Source organism: Sorex araneus, chromosome X (assembly GCF_027595985.1).
Source record: "Sorex araneus isolate mSorAra2 chromosome X, mSorAra2.pri, whole genome shotgun sequence".
Classification (NCBI taxonomy): domain Eukaryota; kingdom Metazoa; phylum Chordata; class Mammalia; order Eulipotyphla; family Soricidae; genus Sorex; species Sorex araneus.
Genome location: NC_073313.1, coordinates 102,466,843 through 102,490,471, shown reverse-complemented (window position 1 = coordinate 102,490,471; position 23,629 = coordinate 102,466,843). Strand labels below are relative to the sequence as shown.

The 23,629-nt window shown below is 37.1% G+C and overlaps 1 protein-coding gene and 1 non-coding gene across 2 annotated transcripts in view; one reads left to right on the top strand and one right to left on the bottom strand.

The window, feature by feature from the left end:
* Nucleotides 1-23,629, bottom strand: part of IL1RAPL2 (interleukin 1 receptor accessory protein like 2) — a 663,031-nt gene that overhangs the window by 30,270 nt on the left and 609,132 nt on the right. Inside the window, exon 7 of the mRNA XM_055121133.1 lies at nt 9,555-9,700. Within this exon, the coding sequence (XP_054977108.1) occupies nt 9,555-9,700 (146 nt within the window). The remainder of the gene's footprint in view (nt 1-9,554; nt 9,701-23,629) is intronic.
* Nucleotides 8,657-8,847, top strand: LOC129400281 (U2 spliceosomal RNA). Its single transcript, XR_008627582.1, has one exon. It is a non-coding gene; the product is annotated as a U2 spliceosomal RNA (small nuclear RNA).

The following is a 23,629-nucleotide window of genomic DNA, read 5'->3' as shown; positions in this document are numbered from 1 at the left end:
CTTGCCTTCATGTGGCCTACTTGGCTTCTGTCCCTGGCTTCTGTCCCTGGCATTTGATATGGTCCCTGAGCACTGCCAGTATTCATTTCTGAGTGCAGAGTCAGGAGTTATTGCTAAGTATCACTGGGTGTGGCCCCAAAACAAAACCAAAAACAAAATGCTCTGCATAACTTATTATCAGAGAATTGCAAATCTAAGCAATAAGATATCAACTCACACTAATGAGATATGTATATATTATAAAGAACAAAGCAACCAGTATTGGCTTGGATGTGGGAGAAAATTGACCCTCATCCACGCTGGTAAGAAAGTCTACTGGTCCAGTTTTTTTTGGGAAAGCAATATGGACACTTCTCAAAAAAAACTCAGCATTGATTTTCCATATAACATTTATGAAATATAACCTTTAAAAACCTGGCTAACAATTTCACTTGTTGACATATACTCTATGGGATAAAACTTTTCAGAAAAGACATTTGCACTCTTGTGCTCATTTCAGTGCTGTTCACAATAGCTAAAGTCTGGAAACAACAAACTCTCCAAGAACTGATGACTGGATAAAGAAACTGTGGTATATATACACAAAATCATAAAACTTGTTTGTGAGAAAAAAATGAATTTATGCAATTTGCTGCTATGTGGATGAATCTGGAGAGTATCATGCTGAGTGACAAGTGAAGTAAGTCGGACAGTCACAGAATAATTGCTATCATCTGTGAGCTGTAAACAAACAGTAGGGTAGCCAGAAACTGAGAACTTGTCTTCAGTAAGAAACTTATGTTGTGGTGGGGGGCAATGCCGGTGGCCTTGGAAACACTGGGACAATGGTGAAATGAAGAAGCAAAGTAGATGGGGTGTGGGTTGCAGGAATATTTTATGCATGACATCCTGCCATCAATAGTATTATAAACCACAGTGCCTCAAATAAATTCTAAGTAAAAAAATAAAAAGAAACATGAGCAGGGCTACAGGCTTCTTGCACTATTCCAGAGTTGCACCTTATTCTAGAGAAATCATCCAAGGATACTGAGTAAGGGAAGATGAATACATATTTTTAAAAGAACAATTAAAAATTAAGCACAACCTAAAAGAGTGAAACTTGATAGACTGTGGGCTAGAAAAGTTTTTTTAATTTAAATATAACATTTAAAAAACTGGCTAATATTTAAAATCAGAGCTCTGTCCAGACTTTTAACTTCACTTATACACACTGAAGAGCTCATAAATCCTGACTTCAAATTGATCAGGAATGGCCATATTATAGAAGACATTAATGACTGACACTTTAAAACAAGGCATGATTTCTTTTGTTTGCACTGTATTTTCTAACATCCAACCATCACTGAATCGATTTTAAATCTGCTTGGTCATTAAGGTCTTTGAGTTTTCGATCTCCAGTCCAGTACGTGAGTCACTTTGAAAAGAGAAAATGCCTTCAGATAACACAGTTTAGATATTGTTTAAGACAAAATCACAAGTAGATTATCTCTTAACAAGTCCCTGCTATCCACCTCCCACCATAGTGTGCTTGATCTCTAGGAAGGTAGTTTTTACCCAATAAAATTTTTGACACTATTTTCGATGCACTAGGGGCTCATAAATAAATATGGTAGAAAGATTCCTTGTTTACCTAATTTAGAGTCTAGTAACAGGAAAAAACAACAAAAGCAAATATGTAGTATGATATCAAACATAATGCTATTGTAATAGAGTTAAAAAGATAAATGGAGCCAAGATGTAGGGCAAAGAAATTGGAGTGTGTAATCTTGTCTGGAAGTAAACAGTTGAATGAATTACAAAAATGTGACAAATATACCCTTACATATATATGTGTAGTAAAATATTTTTCAGCCTCAAATCTTGATATCTTGTGATATGCTACAATAAAGATCAATCTGGAGGAAATTATGTTTAGTGAAATAGTTCAGAAATAGAAAAATAAGTGCTATGACATTATGCTGTATATTACTTAATATTAAAAATATAAAAATAATAGAAATATTATAAAAGAGGTAGTCAGGGATTAGGCAGAAAGCAAAACCATTCAGCAGTTGTAAGGGATAAGAACTTCAAACTAAAGAATAAATATGTTCTATATAGTAGAACATATAGAACATATTTAATATGATGACCATTTATCACATTCTATTGTAGTGTTGAAAGTTATTAAGAGAATAGAACCAAATTAGCTCATCATAAAATAGGTAAATAAGAAAGGTGATTAACATGTTAATTAACACAGTGGAGGGAATTATTTTACCATTTTAATATCACTTGTATCACTTGTGTCACTTGTGATCGCGTTGTTCATTGATTTGCTCGAACAAGTGTTAGTAATGTCTCCATTCATCCATGTTGCCTGCAATATAGTGTAGTGCAAAGTGTAGCCCAATGCGTCTGCTCAATCCAGAAACATGAAGAGCCTCAAACCGTTCATTCAGGGTCTTGTTTTTTTTTTTTTTTTTTTTTTTTTTTTTGCTTTTTGGATCACACCCAGCAATGCACAGGGGTTACTCCTGGCTCTGCACTCAGGAATTACCCCTGGCGGTCCTCAGGGGACCATATGGGATGCTGGGAATCGAACCCGGGTCGGCCGCGTGCAAGGCAAACGCCCTACCCGCTGTGCTATTGCTCCAGCCCCCATTCAGGGTCTTGATGAAGAAGTTTGACAATCTTGTAGGTGGGTGGCAGGCGTTCTTTTAATGTCCCGTGGAATCCAGTTAGTAACAGGTCTAGTCCAGTGGTCATCTCCAAATCGCAATATGTGTCTGGCCCATCTGACTTTCTACACTTTGGCAAACAAGACAATGTCCCTGATTCTCGATTGTCGATGGAGGTTGAAACTCCAGATTCCTTCTATCATGTGAGTGAAACGTGATATTCCAAGCATAGATCTTTCAATTCCTCTTTCCGAGACCCGAATAGCGTTCTTATCCTGTTTCCATAGGGCCCAGATCTCTGAGGCATATGTTAGTGCAGGAAGAATGGTGCAGTCGAAAAGATGTGCCTGGAGCTGGAGGTTCTTTGTCCTCTTAACAACTTCATCGATGCTCCTGAAGGCATTCCACGCCACTCTCTTTCTCCTGTGCAGCTCAGGTGCCAGGTCATTCATCGTGTTGAGTTCTCTACCTAGGTAAACACAACTGCTGCATTTGGAGATGTTCATTCCATTGAGAGCAAATGGAACATCAGGAACTAGTCCATTTCATATAAACATTGTCTTCGTAAGATTCAGGTGCAGTCTGACCTTTCCATTCTCACGGCCAAAGTCAGCCAGCATTCTTGCTGCTTCGCTAATGTTTGGTGTTATTAGAACAATGTCATCAGTGAAGCGGAGGTGGTGTTGTTGCTGACAATCTATCTTCACTCCCATTCCTTCCCATTTCAGTCGTCGCATGCCATTCTTGAAGGTGGCACTGAAGAGTTTCGGTGAAATGATGTTGCCGTGATGAACCCCTCTCTTTACGTTGATGATCACTTCCTTGTAGAATGGTGAGATCCTGGTGGTGAATCCATAATACTGCTCTAGGAGGATCTTGATGTGCTGAATTTGAACAACCTGTTGGACTAGGGCTTTGATGATCACTTCAGTCTCAGCAGAATCAAAGGACTTCTTTAAATCAATGAACATTAGACAGAGTGGCTTCTTGAACTCTCGCGAAACCTCAATGAGCTTGGTCACCATGTGGTTTTGGGCGATCATGCTGAATCTTTTTCAGAACCCGGCTTGCTTGCATGGTTGACCTTCGTCTAGTGTTCTGCTGATCCTATTCAGGATGACTCTGCCAATACTATTCAGGATGACTCGAGTGAACAACTTATAGACAATGGACAACAGGCAGATCGGGTGATAGTTGCCGATGTTCTGGATGTCTCACTTGTACAACAGAATGGTCCTGCTGGTTTTTCATTGGGACGGAACTTTGTATTCAGATAGGTAGCCTGTGAAGAGCTGAGCCAGTGTATTGACAAGTACTAGCAGCAGATTCTTCAGGTGTTTGGGTCTGATCTTGTCTGGACCAGGTGCTATATGCTTCTTTACCAACAAAATGGTCTGTTGGATTTCTGAAGAGAGAATGCTGGGAACGACATATCTATCCTGTGGAATTTGGTATGTGGGCAGGTGGACGTGGCTGTCGAAGAGATCCGAGTAGAAGTAGTGGATAACCTTTTCCATTGCCCTTTTGGAAGATATGATAGGTCCATCAGAACATCAGAGGGCAGTCATCTTGGTTTTATAGTTGGCGAAGGACAGGTGGGCATTGTGAATACTTTTCCAGGCTTCTTCTGCATTGGCCAATACTGCTGCTCTTCCCTCTTTGAGATCTTCCTTTATTGCTTCTCTGCACAGCTTTGCGAGCTCGACATTAACTTGTGATTGCCTGAGACTCTCAAAAAACCATGTTGGTGAATGAACTCGAGTTTCTGAACACAGGCATCTTATTATGGCTTTCTCTCAGCATTCCTCACACAATTATAGAGGTGCTGAATCAGTCTATAGTATTGCTTGTCGATTTTGTCAATGACAGCATCTTTCCATATTGCCACAATAGTGCTAAAGATCTCCCAGTTGATCATTCTAAGAGTTCTCTTCTTATACTTTGCAGTTTAAATATATATATATGTATATATATATATCATACTTTACACTGTAAAATATTTTACAGTTTGTCAGTTCTAAAAAAATAAAGCTAACATATATTTTTGTTTCTTTTTGGGATCACATCTGACTGTGATCAGGACTTATTTCTGGCTTTATGCTAAGAATTTACTCCTGACCCTATGCTCAAAGGTAATCCTTGATGATGCTTGGGGTACCATATTGGGTTTTGCAGACTTCACCAGGATTAACTGCATGTAAGACAAATGCGTTACCCACTGTGCTTTTGTTTCATACCGTAAATTGAAAATAATTTTGTGGGCTAAATTGGAGGTAATGTAGGGAAATATGAGAAGGCCTGTGAAGTGGCTATCCTAATTGACTATGTAATATTTAAGCAGTGAACTGTATGAGAAGAGGGAGTGAATCATAAGGACAGGTTGCAGTGTGGGAGATTTTTCCAAGTAGAGGAAAGAGCTAAGACTCTCCCTAGTTAATATCATAAGTATCAAGTGTAAAGTACAAATTTTATTTGAGACGGAATGTAGGAGAAAGTGAGATCAGAAGAAACAATAGGTTGAGTTGTATTTTATAGGTTATGGTTACGATTTGGGTGTTAATTCTATGGATAACAATTTGGGCTCTATAATTAGATGGTTCTGATCAGAGGAATCATGCAATTAAACTTGCTTAATACTTTCAATATTAGAAGTATTATTCTGGATTCTCTGAAGTAGACTTTAAAGTGCCATGATACCCTTTTACTGATGCACACTGGAAGCAATATAAAAAGGGAACAGGATCAGAGTCTAGATGTTTTAAAAGAGGAGTTGGGATTTTTCTGGAACCAAGCAGGGAAAAAGAAAAGGTCAAAGATGACTACAAGGATATTTGTCTAAGCAACTGGAAGGATGGTGATAGAGATGAAATAGGCAACTGGAGGATCAAATTTATAGGGAGAAGCAATAAGTGAACCTCTTTAAGATAAGTGAAGTTTGATATGCCTACTAGTGAAATTTTTGAACAGCCTTGAATAGGTATACAACATTGGAGTTTAGCTGTGGACACATGGCTAGATATCCACATTTGGGAGTTATTATCATAGAAATTTCCAGCATATAAGCAAAACCATTAAGTGGAGGTGTTTTAACTCCCGAGATGATGATCTAGGGAATTAAAAACAAGGAACCAAAACCTTTGGGAGCTCTGAGAGTTCAGAAAGATGACATTTATACTAAACTTAGTGTTTTTCATGATATAGACACATTTCCATACAGACACCATGTAAAATAGGAGTTTTTATAGTGTGCCTTGGTTTCTAGTGTCAGACTATTAAAACGTTTAAATCTGCCACTGGTTTCTTTACTAAATTTCTCTGAAGAGAAATTAATTTTAAAACTCAGGGATATTTCTAGCTTCATTTGTTTAATGTGGTGATCCTTTCCCCTATTACTTGTGATCACAAAAATATGAATTGGCATGTTATAAGTATCTGTGCAAATTTTTGCTTCATGTTTTTATTTCTTTGCACCTTCACAGATTTGAAGACTGTAAGCATCATAGACTTGTGATGATTGTTTTATTAACTTATCTGTTTACCATTGACTAGCACCATTCTCTTTATTCATGAAAGTCAATAGAGTGTCCTCTAAGTGGCCAGGCACTGCCTAAGCTGTTGGGGATCAGGAGGTGGAGCAAACCTGGTTTAGAAACCGTGTAGACCTAAAAGAAGTGGAAAGGACAAGGTAATGCTGGCCACAAGGTATCTGGGTGTGATAACTGCTTTCAATTTCTGTTAGACTAAGTGTTTGTCTAATGGACAGTGGAAGGTATACAAGTTCCATATAATAACACACACTATTCAAATTGCTATATTTCATGGCATATCTTTATTGTTTAATATCAAAAGAACTTTCAAAGCACATGAGATTATCAAGCTTACCCATGAGGAAACTGATACTTACTAGACTAAAGAGATAGTACAGCAGGCGGGGCATTTGCCTTGCATGTGGCCACCCCAGGACTATCCTACATGTTCTCTGAGTCTGCCAGGATTGATCCCTGAGTGCAGAGGCAGGAGTAAGCTCTGAGCACCACTACTTGTAGCCAAAATCCCCAATAAAATAAACAAAATAAAATAAACAACAACAACAAAAACCTCCAATGATTTGGAGTCAGATCAGAAAATTTAGCCCAGGTAGTTGAATACATGGCTAACCCAAGATCTCCTGACTTCTCTCTTACTATATTATACTCCTGTATACTTATCTGTTCCTAATTTTAAGCTGGAAATTAGTCAAGTATTGCAAGAAGTTGTCCTAGGGAGATGTTTAGAAAACATATTCCTTTATTTTTTTTAAATTTTTCATTTGAGAGTCACTGTGATGTACAGCTACAAACTTATGAATTTTTGTGTTTGCATTTCGCTCATACAGTGATAGTTTACCCATCCCTCCACCAGTGCCCATTCACCTCCACCAATGATCCCAGTATCCCTCTCACCACCCCCATCCCATCCCCCACCACCCTACCCTATTTCTGTGGCAGGGCATTCCCTTTTGTTCTCTCTCCTTTTGGGTGTTGTAGTTTGCAATAGAGGTATTGAGTGACCTTCATGTTCGGTCTATAGTCTACTTTTAGTTTGCATCTTCCAACACGAATGGGTCCTCTCAAAATCCTCTACTTGGTGTTCCCTTCTCTACCTCAGCTGCCTTTTCCTCCAGCATGTGAGGCCAGTTTCCAAGCTCCGGGGCAAACCTCCTGGTCCTTATCTCTACAACTCTTGGGTGTTAATCTCCCAATCTGTTATTTTATACTCCACAGATGTGCGCAATCTTTCTATATCTGTCTCTCTCTTTCTGATTCATTTCACTTAACATGATACTTTCCATGTTGATCCACTTATACGTAAATTTCATGATAAGAAAACATATTCCTTTAATCATGACATTTTCATGATCCTGATAGAGTTGCTAGTCAAGGTTGAAATTAGAAATTACAAATTAGTTAGGAGATACAACTAGTAACCTTGCTGTTTGAATCTGCAATATTCTTCTACAGTTTAGACAACATGAACGTTGATTCAGAAGATTTTTATACTACTTCTACATAATCAATAGTTTTGACACGATAGAAACTGCTTTCAGAAACTGTTTCAATTGCTAAGATTGTTTTTATATCAAACTTTATCTCACTTATTTATAAATGTTTACTTTGTTTCTCCACTATATGAAATGTTCACTCCATCTGGAACCAGTTTTAGAGGGGATTCCCATAAGTGCCAAATTATTTTCTTAAAATATATGCACCTACTAGAGTCCTTTAACACAGGTTATAGCATGAAATATCATTTATAATCTTTATTATAAATTCAAAACTACCATTGAGAGCTCAGTGGTAGAACACTCGTTTAGCAGATATGAAGCCACAACTCAGTTCCCAATATCAGTACACAAGCTTTAGGTAGCACTACTACTTGGGATCAATGGCACTGCTACAATAGTGTGCAGTCAGTCTCTAGTGTCTGAAACTTGTGTGCCAAAATCACCAGTGTGCAATCCCCACTGAATACAACAACAAACTCTGCAAGCATACAAGATGTTCGATTCGCAGTGAGTATAGAAACCAAAAGTATGTAAGTACTGAAACCAAGTTTCTATCTTAGCAAACACTGAAACTAAAGTGTGTGAGTACTGAAACCAATTATTCACCCCTCAGTCATTACAACAGCAGCAGTAACAGTGAAATGGCGTAGAATGAAAAAAACGACATGTAAGGAAATTGTAAGATCTGGGACTGGAGTGATAGCACAGCGGGTAGGGCATTTGCCTTGCATGCGGTCGTCCCAGGTTCGATTCCCAGCATCCCATATGGTCCCCTGAGCACCGCCAGGGGTAATTCCTGAGTGCAGAGCCAGAAGTGACCCCTGAGCATAGCTGGGTTTGACCCAAAAAGCAAAAATAAATAAATAAAAAATAAATAAGTAAAGTTTTTTTAAAAAAGGAAATTATAAGATCTCATTCATTGTTAGTCTGGCTATTAAAAAATGACTTTGTCATCGCTTCTCGGCCTTTAGGCTAAGGTCAAGCGTAGTATCTGTTCTTATCAGTTTAATATCTGATACATCCTCTATCTGACGACAATATATTAAATGGAATTTTGGAGCTAGGAGTTGGAATAGGAGCTTGCTCCGTCCACTCCATGAATCGACCTGGTATTGCAGTACCTCCAGGAATGGTGCACCCCTTCTCATAAAAAATGACTGTCTTCCATTCATTGCTTAAATGAAATATAAAAGATTATATTATAATAGATTTCATTATTATTATATATTTCATATAGGAAGAGAGCAATGCAGAATCTCGCATGGCAGAGCCTGGCAAGCATATTCTACATGCCAAAAACAGTAACAATAATGGGCCTCATTCCCCTGACCCTGAACGTGACAGGGACAAATGGAGACGTTACTGGTGCCTGCTCAAGCAAATCGATGAGCAACGGGAAGACAGTGATAGAGTGAATATATCTTATGTATAGATATTTTGTATATTATGGTAATGTGATCTCTTGTATATAATTTCATTTAAGCAATATAATTAATATAGGAGATGAAATATAAAGAAACATAAAGAAATATAAAGAAACAATTTTATATGAACTCCCATAAGATCTTGTCTACACATATAACTAATTTTATCTCACTAGATTTACACGTATAACTAATTTTATCTTACTAGACTTAACAGATAACAATATTTACTTTTAGTTACACACCTTATTTTCCTAAGCAAACCACAGATATATGCTATTATCTATAGAAAGAGACATTTTTCCTTAGAAAGATAAAGTATTTAATAGAATCTTACACTAAAAGATAAAATAAGACCAGCAAACACAATCTAAATTCAGTTGTTATTTAGTAGTGAAGCAAGTGATAAGTTATAGGAGTAAATACCCTTTTTACGCAGCAGAATGCTGGCATGTTTACGTCCATTTCTGTTTTCCACATGGCAGGTATAATTTGCCAGGTCAGCTTCCACCACTGAATCAAAGATTAGTGCCAACTCAACTTCTTTTTCTCCAAGATGTTCTTTGAGAAGCCTGAAATAAAGACAGTATTCTTTGTGAATTCTTTTGATTTGGGGTAAGAGAAGCTATACAAGGACTGCAGATGGTTATATGTCATGCAGGTCACTAGAATGCTATGTTTAGTACCTGCAACAAAAAAATACAAAAAATGGTTCTTAACCTGAAGGTCAAATGAGAAGGGAAAGTAATAGGCAATTCGCTCAACAAAAGAAAATATTAACATTTCCCCAGGCTTTTGATAAATGAAGCAAATATGATATGTATGGGAAAAGAAAACACTGATGTTTATATTCTATTTTCACCTTATAAAAAATTGAATTTTTGCACCATGCTATGAAAGGCAAAGAAAAAACTACAGAAGTATGCAGTTTGTATTAAAGATGAGTTTTTAGAAGAGTGTGCAAGAGGGTAAGGAAAAGGGTCTTGGGCATGACTGCTTTATGAGAAATAAACTGAGGGTAGAGTTGGTTTTCAAACTACCCATACTGGTAGAAACCTTGTTTAGTTTTCTCTTGCCTTTTGTCCAGAAATACAACAGCAGTCCTGCCTTATATCCTAATCCTCTACTGACACCAACCCCCTCCAGTGACCCTGCTTTCTCCAGACATTGCTCATCATTTGTCTTTCTCCTTCCTCCCGGAGAAGAAATTCTGCCCTCTGTGACATTTTCTCATGCTGCTTTTTGCAAAGAGCCTTTAATGGCTAAGAACAGGTGTTTTACACAGAGGAGCATAGTTGCCAAGAACATTTCCTGAGGAGTGTGCCTCCTGTTTCTTTGGAGAGTTATTATCTCACCAATGTTCAACTGTATTTCAGGAGAGGTGAAACTGGCTACCCTGCTGCTTGTGAACAAAGAGATAGAAAGAGAGGCCAAATTATGTTAACTATGACATTAAATCCAGAGTGAGGTTCTTAAAGTTTCAAGTGCATACTTTGAAGTACAAAATATTTTAGGTGGAAAATCAGATTATTAGAAGTTGTCTTATTTTTTTGACATATGTTTTTCGAAGGTTGAGGACTGTAATATTTGCTGAAATTTCGTATAAAGTTGGAAAGTACAAGTGTTTAGAGAAAAGTGGATTCTAGATACAGTCCCCCTCTTACAAGCTCAAATGGATCCTACTGAAGTTATTGACTACAATAGTGTCTTAAATTAACTCATCTTTCAATTAGAAAATATTCCTATATTTCCCTAAAGTTTGTTGTAAGAGTAAAATGGATTAAAGTGATTTAAAAAATAACAATAACCAAAGGTGATTTTTTTTACATTTGGCTCACCCCGTGGATATCTGAATTTATATTTATTGATGTGCAAACAAGTTTGACTTATTTTCTTCTAATTCCCATTTGAGAGAAGGGTGGACTTACTGTTGAGCAGGAGGGAGAAAGTTCCTAGAATCTTATTCTCCCATATAGAAATCTGAAGCCCAAAATACTGTTCACCAAGACACACTCTTTAAATGAACCCATTTTTGTGCCCACTGAAAGTATATTCTGGAAGTTGTATTTTCTGTAGGTGTTCTATGCCCTTTAAATATATGTATTATAATTGAAATAGATAAATATGCAAATTAATCATATTTTTCCAAGAGTTTGTTCATTTTTATTCCTGGATAAGTTTCTCCCTGGCTAAGTTTGTTTTTTTCCAATATAAACCTAGCCAAGGAAAAATATGGCAATTCATCCTCTTTGTATCTTCTCCTTGTAGTGGATAAATCACAGTACTATTATTTCAGTTCTGTGTACTCTTCTGTGTAAGAACCCCTAATAGTGCCAGAGGTTGCTTAGGCAGCATAAATTAATTTTGATTTCAATTCTCATGCATAAGGCAGCCCCTGTTATCTGGGGTATAGAAAGTTGAACCCGTGACTCCAGAAAAATATTTCTCTCTTTGTTTTCAGAGCAGTTTCTTGAAACAGGTTTTTTACAGGCTGGAGACTACCTAAAATATGCCTTAATCAATTCATTTTTGATTTATTATTGAATCATCATGGTACACACAGTTACAAAGCTCTTCAAGGTTGAGTTTCAGTCATACAATGCTGTAATACCCATCCCTCTACCAGTGTATATTTCCCACCACTAATGACCCCAGTTTCCCTCCTACTCACCCGCCACAGTCTCCCTCTAGGGCAGGCCTTTTTTTTTCTCTCCTTTTGGGCATTATGGTTTGCAATTCAGGTACTGAAAGTTTATTATGTTCCTTTACCTACCTTGAGCAAGCAGTGATAATTTGCTTGCACTGAGCAAGCACTGAGTGATAATTTCCAACTATCATTCTCATAGTGGTTCTTTGTTTATTCCAACTGCCTTCTACCCCAGTACTTGAGGCAGGCTTTCAATCCAAGCATGGGCCTTACTTCATTTATTAATATATTTATGAGGTATCATAATTATATAATCTTAAATAAAAACCTCTAGGTAGAATCAATATATAAAAATCTGTTTCATTAACATATGAGACTGACAGGCTGCCTACTGCGCTAAGAAGGCGATTGTTTCATTAACATGAAAAATGATGAAGGAGAGAAAGAAATAAGAGTTCTTTTTCTTCATTCTGGGCAACTCAGAGAAGGGAACACCAAGTAAAATGTAATTGGAGGTCATGTGGGGGAAAGATGATGCGGGCCCAATATAGACTAGAGACTGAACACAATGGCCACTCAACACCTTTATTGCAAACCACAACACCTAATCAGAAAGAGAGAACGAAAGGGAATACCCTGCCATAGTGGCAGTGTGGGGTGGGGGGAGACAGGACTGGGGAGGGGGGAGAGGGATGTTGGGTTTACTTTTGGTAGAGAATGGGCACTGGTGAAGGGATGGGTTATCAAACATTGTAAGGGAGAAACATGAGCACAAAAATGTATAAATCTGTAACTGTACCCTCACGTTGACTCACTAATTAAAAATAAACTATTAAATTTTAAAAAAAGAGTTCTTTTTCTTTTTCTTTCTTTCTTTCTTTCTTTCTTTTTTTTTTTTGCGTCACACCTGGGGATACTCAGGGATTACTCCTGGCTCTGTACTCAGAAATTACCCCTGGCAGTGTTCAGGAGACCATATGGGATGCTGGGAATCGAACTCGGGTCGGCCACGTGCAGGGCAAACGCCCTACCCGCTGTGCTATTGCTCCAGCCCCAAGAGATCAAAAACTTCACATTTCTAGAAATCATCTTAACAAAGTATATGAAATACTTAGACATATAAAATATAAATCAGGATTAAAATTAAAAAGAAGACAATGCTAGAAAAGGGAAAATATTCTGTGTTCATAGATTAGAAAGATTGTCAAAAACTGACCCACCCAAATCATTATTCAGATTTAATAAAATCCACATCAAGGGGCCGGAGCGATAGCACAGCGGGTAGGGCGTTTGCCTTGCACGCGGCCGACCCGGGTTCGATCCCCGGCATCCCATATAGTCCCCCAAGCACCGCCAGGAGTAATTCCTGAGTGCAAAGCCAGGAGTAACCCCTGAGCATCGCTGGGTGTGACCCAAAAAGCAAAAAAAAATCCACATCAAGAGATAGATCGAGAGGGAGATATGGAACGTTACCTGGGAACATTAGTGCGGGGAGTTGACACTAGTGATGGGATTGGTAGTTGCAATGTTGTATGTCTAGAATTCAACTATAAATAAATTTGCAAATCATGGCACTTTGATAAAGTTTTAAAATTTTTTAAAAGTTCCAATGACATTCTTCAAATGTTAGAAAAGTATGTACTAATATATATATTATATATGAAATCATATAGCAAAAATTCCTGGATAGTGAAAGGTATACTGAGAATAGGTAATACAGTATGAATTTCATTTCCCAACTTCAAATTATCCTAAGGTTCTATAAGTAATCAAAGTGTGTGTTACTTGAATAAAGATAAAATCTCAAACCAGTGGAACAGAATTAAAATCCCAGAGATAAGCCCTCAGTTCTTTTTTTCCTTGTTTTGGGGCCACATCTGGCGATTCTCATTGGTTACCTCTGGCTCTACTCAGGAGTCATTCCTAGGGTTTCTCAGGGGACCATTTGAGAACTCGGGTATCAAACTCAGGTTGGTTTCATGCAAAGCCAGTGATTTACTTACTGCATTATCTCTCTTGCTCCAAAATATTAGTTCTATGGAGTGTTGATTTATGACAAAGGAAGTAGGTATAGAAAGTGGGTGTTTGATCATTGTGTGATTGTAACCCAAACATGAAAGCTTGTAACTTTCTCACAGTGATTAAATAAAACTTAAAAAAAAAGAAAGCGGAGCAAGGAAAGTCTTTTTAAACAATAGTATAAGAAAAACTGCATAGTCACATACAAAAACATAAAACTGAATTCATATGTATGACACCATCTACAAAAAGTTAATTCAAAGTGGCTAAAAGATCTCAAGAAAAAACCAGAATTCATGATATACATTGCAGACAATATAAACAGAACTATCCAGTATATGATAGGGCATGTGTCTTGCATGAAGCTGACTAAAGTTTGTATCTGGCATTCTATATGGTCCCCTGAGAACTGCCAAAAGTGATTCCTGAGTGCAGAGCCAGGAGTAATTCCTGATCATCATCTAAAAACAAAAACAAAACAATACCCCCCAAAACAACCTACAAATAAATGAAATTACATCATATTTAATCTTTTAACCCAGCAAAAGAAATGTGATATAAAATTAAAAGGCACTCTACTGAATGGGAGAGAATATTCGCACATCATACATATGATGAATGGGTAATATCCAAGATAAATACTCATAAAACTCAAAACAACAAAAACCAATGTTCCTATCAAAAAGGGTGAAAGGCAACTAGCAAACACTGCCATGAAGAGGACAGTTAGCCTATAGGCATGTACAACAATGTTTGTTGTAACTAATGCTCAGGGAAATGCAAATCATAACTACATTGAGGTAAAATCTCAAAACAGAGAGAATGGCATGTATTAAAGAAACTAGAAACCAATGTTGGTGTTTATGCAGTGAAAAGTGACTTTTATTCACTGTAGATGAGAATGCTATCTTATTCAACCTTTATGGAAAACTGTGTAGTCTTCAAAAAATAAATATTGGGTTTTCATTTTACTCAGTGATACCATTTCTTGGTTCATATCCCAAGAATATAAAAACACTTATTTGAAAATGCAAAGGAATAGGCAGAACACTAGATGAAGGACAACCATGCGAGCAAGCCGGGTTCCAAAGGGGATTCAGCATGATAAACCATATCCACACAGTGACCAAACTCAGTGAAGTTTTGCGAGAGTTAAAGATGCCACTCTGTCTAATGTTCATCGACTTAAAGAAGGCATTCAATTCTGTTGAGACTGAAGCGGTCATTGAAGCCCTGGCGAAACAGGGCGTTCAAACTCAGTATATCAAAATCCTCCACGAGCTGTATTGTGGATTCACCACCAGGATCTCACCATTCTACAAGGAAGTGCTCATTGATGTAAAGAGAGGGGTGCGGCAGGGTGATACCATTTCACTGAAGCTCTTCAGTGCCAACCTCGAGCACATCATGCGACAACTGGAATGGGAAGGAATGGGAGTGAAGATAAACGGTCGGCAACTACACCACCTCAGCTTCCCTGATGACATTGTTCTAATAACGCCAAACATTAGCCAAGCAGCACAAATGCTGGCTGACTTCAACCACGAGTGTGGAAAGGTTGGATTGCAGCTGAATCTCAACAAGATGAATGCTCATGAAAAACGAACTAGTCCTTGACACTCCATTTGCTCTCAATGGAACGAACATCTCCGAATGCAGCAGCCATGTGTACCTGGGTCGAGAACATGAGGAACAACTTGGCGCCAGAACTGTGCAGGAGGAAGAAAGCAGCATGGAATGCATTTTAGAATGTCGAAGAAGTGGTGAAGAGGATGAAGAGCCTCCGACTCTGGGTACATCTTTTCTATTCCACCATTCTTCCTGCACTAAAATATGCCTCAGAGACCTGGGCCCTACAGGTCTCTGAGAATTCTATTAGGGTATCCCAAAGAGGAATTGAAAGAGCTATGCTTGGAGTATCACATCTCACTCAAGTGAGAGAAGGAATCTGAAATTCTGACCTCTGTCAATGGTCAAGAATCAGGGACGCTGTCTCATTTGCCAAGCCAACAAAAATCTGATGGGCCGCTCATGTAATGCGATTCAGAGACAACTGCTGGACTAGAGCTGTTACCGACTGGATTCCATGGGACATCAGAAGACCGCGTGGCCGCCCACCAACTAGATGGTCAGATTTCTTTGTCAAATCCCTGAATGAACAATTTGAGGCTTTTCCTGTTCCTGGAGCAAGCAGATATCATTGGGCTGCACTAGCATGCGACAGGGACAAATCGCGACATTACTGGAACCCGCTTGAGCAAATCGAACATCAATGAGACGCAAGTGATACAAGTGATTTGAAATTATGTGTACATGTCTATATTCATTGCTCTGCTTAGTATATATATATATATATTAGCACAGAAAAGCAAGCCAAATATCTAATTGGAAGATTAATGGATAAATGGGTTGTGGCACAAATACACAATAGGATACTATACAACTGTATAAAATATGAAATCTTGCAGTGTGATACAACATGAATAGAAATGTAGGCTATCACATGAAGTCTAATAAGTCAGAAGGAGGACAAGTATGGAATGATCTCATTCATTTGTAGCACGAAGAAAAACCAAACCAAACAAGGAAATAGATAGTATTTGAATGATGACAAATTGTTGGTACTGAATTAAAATGCTGAGACTACCAAGTAAGAGTAAGGGATGGAGGAGAATTAATACATGGACAGCAAATACCATAAAGACACTGGTGGAGGGTACTGGCAACTTTTGTTGTGTCCAAGATCTGCTTGGACAAGACCATAAATGTTAACATTATTGTAGACACATTTCCTTAACTATAATAATAAAAAATCTAGAACTTTGTTTGTTTGAAAATCAAAGAGTAAGTTACTGTTAATATCTACAATGCATTATGCAAGGACTCAAGAGACAGTATAGCCTGTAGGGCATTTGCCTTGCAGAGCAGATACAGGTTTGATCCATGGCACCCTATATAGTCCACTGAGCCCACAGTAAGTGATCTCTGAGTGCAGAGCCAGGAATAAGTGTGACTCTCAAACAAATACAATTATACAGAATAATAAGTATAAATTCATAACAATGTATCACTGATTTTTTTCATTCCCCTAGTAAGTGCCTAGCATTGGGTATAAGAGAAATAGATATATTATATGACCTAATGTCTACTTCCTGAACATATTAAAATTTAAATGAGAAGACAATATCTATACTATTGAAAATATATAAAGAATAAAGTGTTCGAGTCATGCTTACAAGAGATTTTTAATTTTTTATTATATTTTTAGAACCTTTTTTATTGAATCACTATGAAATATATCCTTACAAAGCTGTTCATGATAGGAGGGTGTTTGCCTTGAACGTGACTGACCCAGGTTCAATCCCCTGCACCTTGTATGGTTCCCTTAACCCCACCAGGAGTAATTCCTGAGCATAGTTTTTTTTTTAGTTCTGAGATTATTTTTTTACTAAATTATTTTGAAAGGAATTGAGAAGATGAAGGCCACCTAAAAATATGAAAAATAGTATTTTCCTAAAAGGGAATTTAGGAACAGGAATTTGAAGGATATGCAAGACATGACACTAAAGCTACTTCTTTTGAAATGGACGGTACAAAGGAGAAGATCCTGGCATTTACTTCAGTAGCTTTAAATGTAACTATTTCTATTCCAAGTGTTATTATTTGGAGGCAAGTATATGTAACTCTGAATACTAGCAATTATATTAATAATAGATGAAAGTGACCGAAATCGGTAACATCAAAATTTTTTAGACATAACTTATTATTTAAAATTTTTAAATAATTTTGAAGTTATCACTTCCATATTTAATACAAGAAACATGTAAAACAAGATATAAATCAGCAACTCTTCATAGATCCAGGGAAAACTAGTGCCCCTAGACTTGAGACAGTGGCAAATACTTAGAATCAGGGCTGCAGAGAGAGTAAAGTGTTTGCTTGCACACAGCCAATTCCTGTTGGAGTCCTAGAACTGTATTTGGTCGCTAGAGCCTCTTCAGGTATAAACCCTGATAACAGAGCCAGGAGTCAGTCCTGAGCACAGCTCTGCATGGTACACAAAACAAACAAAATACTGAGAATCACAGCTTACTCAAAGCAGAGTCCAAAAGTTTAGGTAGAAACAAATGCTAAGAATTACAGTACACTAGCATAGAAAACCAGACAGAGGCGGTATTGTTTAAACTGCAATTCATGTGCCTGGGGGTCCAGAATTGACCAGTTTTGCTCCATGGGATTTAATCTTAGGAGTGCCCCTACACTTTCATGACTTTCACTTTTGAGACTGTCCTTACCATTATCAAAGGGGGAATTAATATGAGTTTCCTTTGGGCTTGTGGCAAAGTTATAGAGAAAATCAATTGTTCTTGTATGAGCACAGTGCAAACTCCCATATCGTAAACTACTAAATTTTGTCTTGAGGCAAGGTAAATATGCAACTCCAGCTTCCTCAAAGCTTTTCTGCATTGCCTTTGTAAGGGGGCTCGGTTCTGAGCAGTACTAGTCAAAGGTCATAACCCAGAGGCACAGTCTCACTCAAAGACTTTATCATAGGATTATAGAGCACTTATCACCACATCAATTAGGCTCCTACTAGACAGCAAGGCCATTTAGTTAAAGGGAATGAGAAGTGCAGACCCTATTGAAGAAGTAGTCTATAGGAAAATACAATGAAATAAACTATAGAAAAGTTTAGCTTCTTAGGTCTACAATTGTAGTACACATGAAGTAACCCATCTCCTAGCAAAATAGACAATTATCTCACACAAAGAAATCTCAATTTTTTACCTAATATATCATTTGTCTGATTTATCAATAAGAAAATTACAAAGTGTGACAAAAAGAAAAAAAAACATAGCCAAAAATGTAGTCAGAACTACATTCAGATATAGTAAATATTTGGTATTATGTGGTGAAAATAAAATAATTATAATTAAAATGTTAATTTAAAAAGGATAGGTTTAGAGTAAAAGAGTAAAGTAAAAAGTGGATCACATGTCAACAGTTGGGTGATGTAAAAAGAGTGATGTTGATGATTGGATTTTGAGTATTTGATATACATACTTAATGAAATACTATGCAGCATCAAGAAGCAATGAAGCCATTCAATTCACTGCAACTTGGACGGAACTGGGAGATATCATGTTAAGTGAAGCAAGAAGAAGGAAGACAACTACTAGGTGATCTCACTAATTAGTGACATACAGAACAACTGAAAGAAGCAATATAAGGTATTAAAGGGTAAGACTGGGCGAAAGAGGTAGTACAGCAATAAGGCACTTGTCTTGCACACAACTAACTTGGGTTTGATCCTTGGCATCCCATATTGTCCCCCAAACCCAGCCAGGGCTGATCCATGAGCACAGACTAGAATAAACCCTGACCAGCACCAGGTGTGCCCCCTCAAAACAAAATATCAAACAAAATTAAAATATGAATTGGAATATCTGTTTTCTTCTTTAATTATAAAGTCTTTTCTAGGGCTGTTCATAATACAAATCACCATATTTGAGACAGTACATCTAGTGTCTACTTAGTATATGCGAAGGATATATATGGTTTAGGCTGGCTTTATAAATATGCATATGTCAAAGAAGAGACCTCATATAAACTAAGAATGGTACAAACACAATTGTTTCAAAAGTCATTTTCAGATAATAGCCATTTGGATTATCTTAAGGAAAACTACATTGCTTCTAAAATTTATTTCCTTTGAAAATTCCACAAGATTTAGTAAATCTACATTCTCATAAAGATAGTATACAGTTGGAACCTTGTTTACATCAAAGGAAAAGTGATTGATTTTCCCAGTGGGATGGCCTGACAGTGGCAGAAATGTGTGTGTATGTGTATTTAAAAGATATGGTGAGAGAACAGTAAAACAGAAAACAGAGTTCGTAATTTTGCCTAGGGCTGACTGAAAATTTAATGCTAATATATTTAGTATAGTTTCCTCTACATTTTGTGGATAAGCTACATATTCACTGCTCCATAGTTTTTTAAGTATCAATGATATACAATCAATAAATAATTGGGATCTTTCACCTTGTTCCAAATGTCAAATATTTCCATATATGTAGCATGTTAGCTCCTTTTTAGAAATGTTTTTTTCAAGAAAGAAGGTTAAGGTAAAAATAAATAAATAAATAAATTTAGAAAGTGGTGGCATCGTGATTGAGGAAACCAGAAACCAGGTTCCTATTTGACTAGTAGCAGTTTAGGAATTAAAGGTAAATTATTTTCATTTTAAGAAGCGTATATAAAATTTGAGGGAATTGAACATATTTTAAGTTTAATAAAAATAAAATATTTTTGAAATATTTCATATTTCCTAAGGAAAATAGCATAAAATATTAATATGAAGATTTGTAAAGTGAGATTAATGATAGAAAATTATTCTCCACTGGGGCAAAGCTATTGCACTGAAATTCATGCAGTCTCTTTTGACAATTAGATACAATTCACAACCCTGTTGGCAAGTTTAAAGCTATTATTTCTTGTTTAATAGAGCTAGTTCAATTTTTCTGTCACTTTTTATTAGCACTGTAGAATGGATACTTGAATAGTAAATTATCATTTTTAGTAAATCATCAAGCATCTACTAACATTAATTAAAGTCAGGTCTATAAAAATATGAAACTCCACAAACCTTTATGGACTCCATATATCCAAATACTTTTCATCAATTTTTATTTACAATTTTATTTTACTAAAAGACCGTGATTTACAAAGCTATTCATAGTTGAGTTTTAGAAATACAATATTCAAGTACCAATCCCAGCAACAGTGTCTACTTCCCTCCACTAGTGTTTCCAGGTTCACTGTCGTCAACCCCCAGTTTGCATCCCTATAATCACATTACTAAATTTCATTTTTGAAATTTGTATATCTTGTTTTCAGTGAGTGTTGTTGATTCTGTGATTGTTTCTTGAAATTACTTTAAGTGGTAGATGTGAATAGCAAAACTTGTACAATTGTAGCAATATGCTACTTCCTCCTAAATTCCCTTAAAGTTCCTACAAAGAATATATTCTGGGTTCAGTGGAAAGATAATTGTGCATGGAAGCTACATTTGGCTTGAGATTTATTTTAGAGCTCATTCTCTCAGCAGCACCAGAAAGTTGGTAATGATACAACAATTTTTGCCTCAAGGGTGATAAGGGAGTTAAGAAAAATCTGTACACCCACGGTGATTACTGAGTATTTTGGGTATTACATGGATTAAGCTAGTACATGGATTAAGGCACGTGTAGCTCACCTTATTTGGATCCTCAGCACCACATACAATCACAAACAGAAGTGATCTCTAAGACAGGGCTAGGAATAAGGCCTGAGCACAGTTCAGTGTGTCTCCCAAACCAACGACGACCAAAAAGTGAGGGAGTATTTTGGCAGATACCAGGAAACACGGAGGTCAAAATTACCAAGAGAGGCAAAAATGAGAACTCCAAGCCCTGGCCAATGTTTGATCAAAGGTTCTAGTCAAACTTCAGGAAAAGTTTTGAAATATAGATGTCACACAACTGTAGTGAGAGTAACATTATTTAAGCAAACTTTTGTCAAATATACAAGCATTTTTCCTGGGTAAAATTTTCCAAATTTCTCTTTTTCCTTTGGGGAAATACTAAGAGATCAAAAGTTGCAACACATACCTCTAAGATCAAACTGCTGCCCAGAAAATGGAGAACCAAAGGTGCCTCTGTCAAGTGTCCTCACATGTTAACTGCTTGAGGACAACTTTATTACATACCATTTCTTATATATCGACTGTCCAATGCACTTCTGACATATGTGTATATGAGTTTTGATTCAATTAAAATATGGAGTAAATAAGGAACCTGAAAGGAAAGTTACGCAGACAGAAAGAAATTTTGTTTCTCGAATGTTTTTGAGGGGAATAGCCTACTTAATAATCAGCATTCTGCCATTAAGAACTGTTCCCGGGGTCAGAGCAATAGTATAGCAAATAGGACATTTGCCTTGCATGCAGAAGACCAGGGTTGGATTCCCGACATCCCATATGATCCCCCCAACACCTCCAGTAGTAATTCCTGAGAGTATGATCCAGGAGTAACCCCTGAGCATTCCTGGTGACCCAAAAAGCAAAACAAAACAAAACAAAAAAGAACTGTACCCTTTGGAGAAAATGTATGGGCAATGAGAAAATTAAGATCTTCTCTTGGTTGAACTTATAATACAATTAGCAATGTTTTAATGAAACTATTAGATTTGTACCAATTGAGATGGTGTGTCAAAATATTCTATGATTTGTTTTGAGGAGATTGATTTTAAAGAATAAAAGACATATTCTAATACTAAAATCCTTTTAGAAATAAATGGCTATAGTCTGAAGGAATCCCTGCACCTAAGTAGATAACAAACAGACCCATATGTTACACAATTAATATTATGAAATGTTTATCCTAGCAAGTAATCCCTGCTACCTTATCCTACTCTGAAGATGACTTGTTTAGCTAGTAACATATATATATTCCTACCACTTTATTTCCTGATAGAAGGAGTACTACCTAACATTTCTGTTGTAAAATTATGGGACAACTTCGTTTTTTAAAATTTGTTATTATTATTATTATTATTAATTTTATTGAATTACTGTGAGATAGTTACAAGCTTTCGTGTTTGGGTTACAATCACACAATGATCAAACACCCATCCCTCCACCAGTGCACATTCCCCACCACCAATATCCCCGGTACACCCCTCCCCTTTCCCACCATTCCCCTGCCTCCATGGCAGACAATATTTCCCATACTCTTCTCTAATTTGGGGCATTAGGGCTTGCAGCACAGACACTGACAGGTCATCATGTTTGGTCCATTATCTACTTTCTGCACACATCTTCCATCCCGACTGATTCCTCCAGCCATCATTTTCTTAGTGATCCCTTCTCTATTTCATCTGCCTTCTCTCCTCCACTCATGAAGCAGGCTTCCAGCTATGAGACAACCCTCCTGGCCCTTGTATCTACTGTCCTTGGGTGTCAGCCTCATGTGATGTTCTTTTATACTCCACAACTGAGTGCAGTCCTTCTATGTCTGTCCCTCTCTTTCTGACTCATTTCACTTAGCATGATACTCTCCATGTCTATCAATTTATAAACAAATTTCATGACCTCATCTCTCCTAACAGCTGCATAGTATTCCATTGTGTAGATGTACCAAAGTTTGTTTAACCAGTCATCTGTTTTAGGACACTCAGGTTGTTTCCAGATGTTGGCTATTGTGAACAGTACTATAATCAATGTATAGATACAGATTGCATTTCTACTGTGCTTTTTTATGCGACAACTTTGGAATACATTTTTCAAGATACTTGGAAATTTAAATAAAGCAGAAGAAGAAAAATTGGTAATTTTTTTTAATTTTGTACTTTTCTTAGTAATTATTAAGTGACTGCAACAAAGGTGCCATAGAACATTGGATTCTAATAGTGAATCTAAGAATTAAATATATAGAAATTCTCTATAAAAGCCTTTATGGACTGATTGTTTGCTGCCCTCACCTTCTACATTCACATATTGAAATGTGGGGGCAGAGAAGTAGTACAGCATGTAGAGTACTTGCCTTAACATGGTCTACATGTGTTTGATCTGTAGCACCGCATATATTCCCTTGAGCCTGTTCAGAGTGATCCCTGAGAACAAAATTAGGCCTCTAGTATAGCCATATGTGTCCCCCAAACTAAAAACACAAACAAAAAGATATGTTGAAATGCTATTAATGCAATGGGATCACAGGCCATGCTTGTGTGAGGGGTGGTGTGGGTTTTGGGGAAGTAATTAGCTTATAATAATGGAGCTCTAATGAATGTGCTT